Source organism: Rhincodon typus, chromosome 38 (assembly GCF_021869965.1).
Source record: "Rhincodon typus isolate 14 chromosome 38, sRhiTyp1.1, whole genome shotgun sequence".
NCBI lineage: Eukaryota > Metazoa > Chordata > Chondrichthyes > Orectolobiformes > Rhincodontidae > Rhincodon > Rhincodon typus.
In genome coordinates, this window is record NC_063369.1 from 12,445,679 (window position 1) to 12,447,408 (window position 1,730).

The 1,730-nt window shown below is 45.1% G+C and overlaps 1 protein-coding gene across 1 annotated transcript in view; it reads left to right on the top strand.

Moving 5' to 3' along the window:
- Positions 1-1,119: 1,119 nt before the first annotated feature.
- The window catches only part of LOC109917065 (adhesion G protein-coupled receptor E1-like), a 47,390-nt gene continuing 46,779 nt past the window's right edge, over positions 1,120-1,730 (top strand). Inside the window, exon 1 of the mRNA XM_048617824.1 lies at positions 1,120-1,248. Within this exon, the coding sequence (XP_048473781.1) occupies positions 1,120-1,248 (129 nt within the window). The remainder of the gene's footprint in view (positions 1,249-1,730) is intronic.

Sequence of the window (1,730 nt, forward strand, 5' to 3'; positions counted from 1 at the left end):
GAAATAATGTCCAGCATTTACTCAAAGCAACCTTCTCAGCTTCTTATCAGGACTGGTACCTTCCAAGGTATCTAGGGTTTGTGGCAGATCACTACATTGGGATCTAGTCCTATACCATTTGCCTTTGTCACCGCCTGCTGCACCTGCAAGCTTACTTTCAGTGACTGCTGTACAATGTCTTCTTGCACCTCCCCATGTCTCAAGCTATTATCATTCAGATGATAATCCGCTTTCTGCTTTTGCGACTAACGTGGATAGCCTCACATTTATCCACATTATACTGCATCTGTCATGCATTTGCCCACTCACTGTACTTGTCTAAATCACATGGAAGCATCTCTGCATCCTCCTCCCAGTTTTTCCTCCCACCCAGCTCAAAGTCATCAAAGCTCACAATCTGCCTGGGTTTCTTTACATTTTCTTGCACAGTGTTGAGAGTAACACTGCGTTGAACACCACGTTTTCCCAATCTTCCCCAAGTCTATTTGGTTTTCCACTTGTTGGCAGGTAAGTATTGATCATAAGTACTGCTTCCTTCCTCCGTTGTGTCAAAGGAATGCACATGGGGAGTGTATGCTGCGGTTTAATGAAAAAATCGGACACTCTCTGCCAATAGCTGAGCCTCTAGTGAACCGTGAGAGCTTCAGCCTCTTGCCTCACAAACGTAGACAGTTTCAGTTTCCCCCACCATCCACTCCATCTCACCCAGGCACCTTTCAACTTCATCTCCCAAGACTTGATGCATTGTGAACTCCTGATGTCTACACATGAAATATGAGATTTGAACACATGGACAGCCCCAAATCATGAACCAGGGATTCTTTATTCCACTGACTTCATGTAAGTACAAACATGAAGGGAAATGGTCAGACATCAGTGTCTGCCCATTTCGCCAACTTGTCAGTGTCTCTTTGAAGTTATTCAGCATCATCTTCATTCCATGGGGGAGGGAATGAACCCAGCATGAAGGAGAGGGTGAGCCCAGTGCGGAGGAGAGTGAGCCCTGAGGTGATGTCAGCGAGGTAGGCCCAGCAGTGAAAGATGGCGCCTAAGGTTCGATGACATCGTTGTTGGTTGTCTCTGGCACTGGCAGCAGCAAAGCGGTGGTGGGAGGGCACCATGGTAACATTGAGCGTGGCGATAGTCTCCAACGTTGATATGCCTGGTGCAGCTCGTGGCACAGGTGAATCGGCCGAACGGCAGAGAATGACACTTGATGATCGGCGACTTAAGTATCAATTGGGTCTGGTGAGGCGCTGGTGGATCTGGAGCTTGAGAGTGAATGTACTTCTCTCTTAGCTGTGTCTTTTCATTATCTCTTATTCTTGGATTTTGAAAATGGCACTGGATTATGACGACAAATGAAACCTTTCACTATTTTATTTTATTGTATTTCGCTATAAAATACACGTGACAATAAAATCATTCAAATCAGTGCTAATGAAGATTTTGCAAGGAAATACTCTGAACATTTACATGGAATGGAGTGTGTGGTTCACATTGGGCAGAGGAATCCTTTGTCTGTCTATGTCATCTTCCCATGAGTCTGCCTTCCGCCCACAAAGATCCTTTCTTTCCAGAGAGGGTCTGTTCAATTGCTGCAGCTGCTCTCCCTCACCGTCTCCATCTGCTGCTGGAGGTTCCATTACGCCTTAAAATTGTGAAGGTGTTTATATCAAGTAAACTCTGCAAAAATCAACTAAAGGGACATAAATATAAATAACCATTAA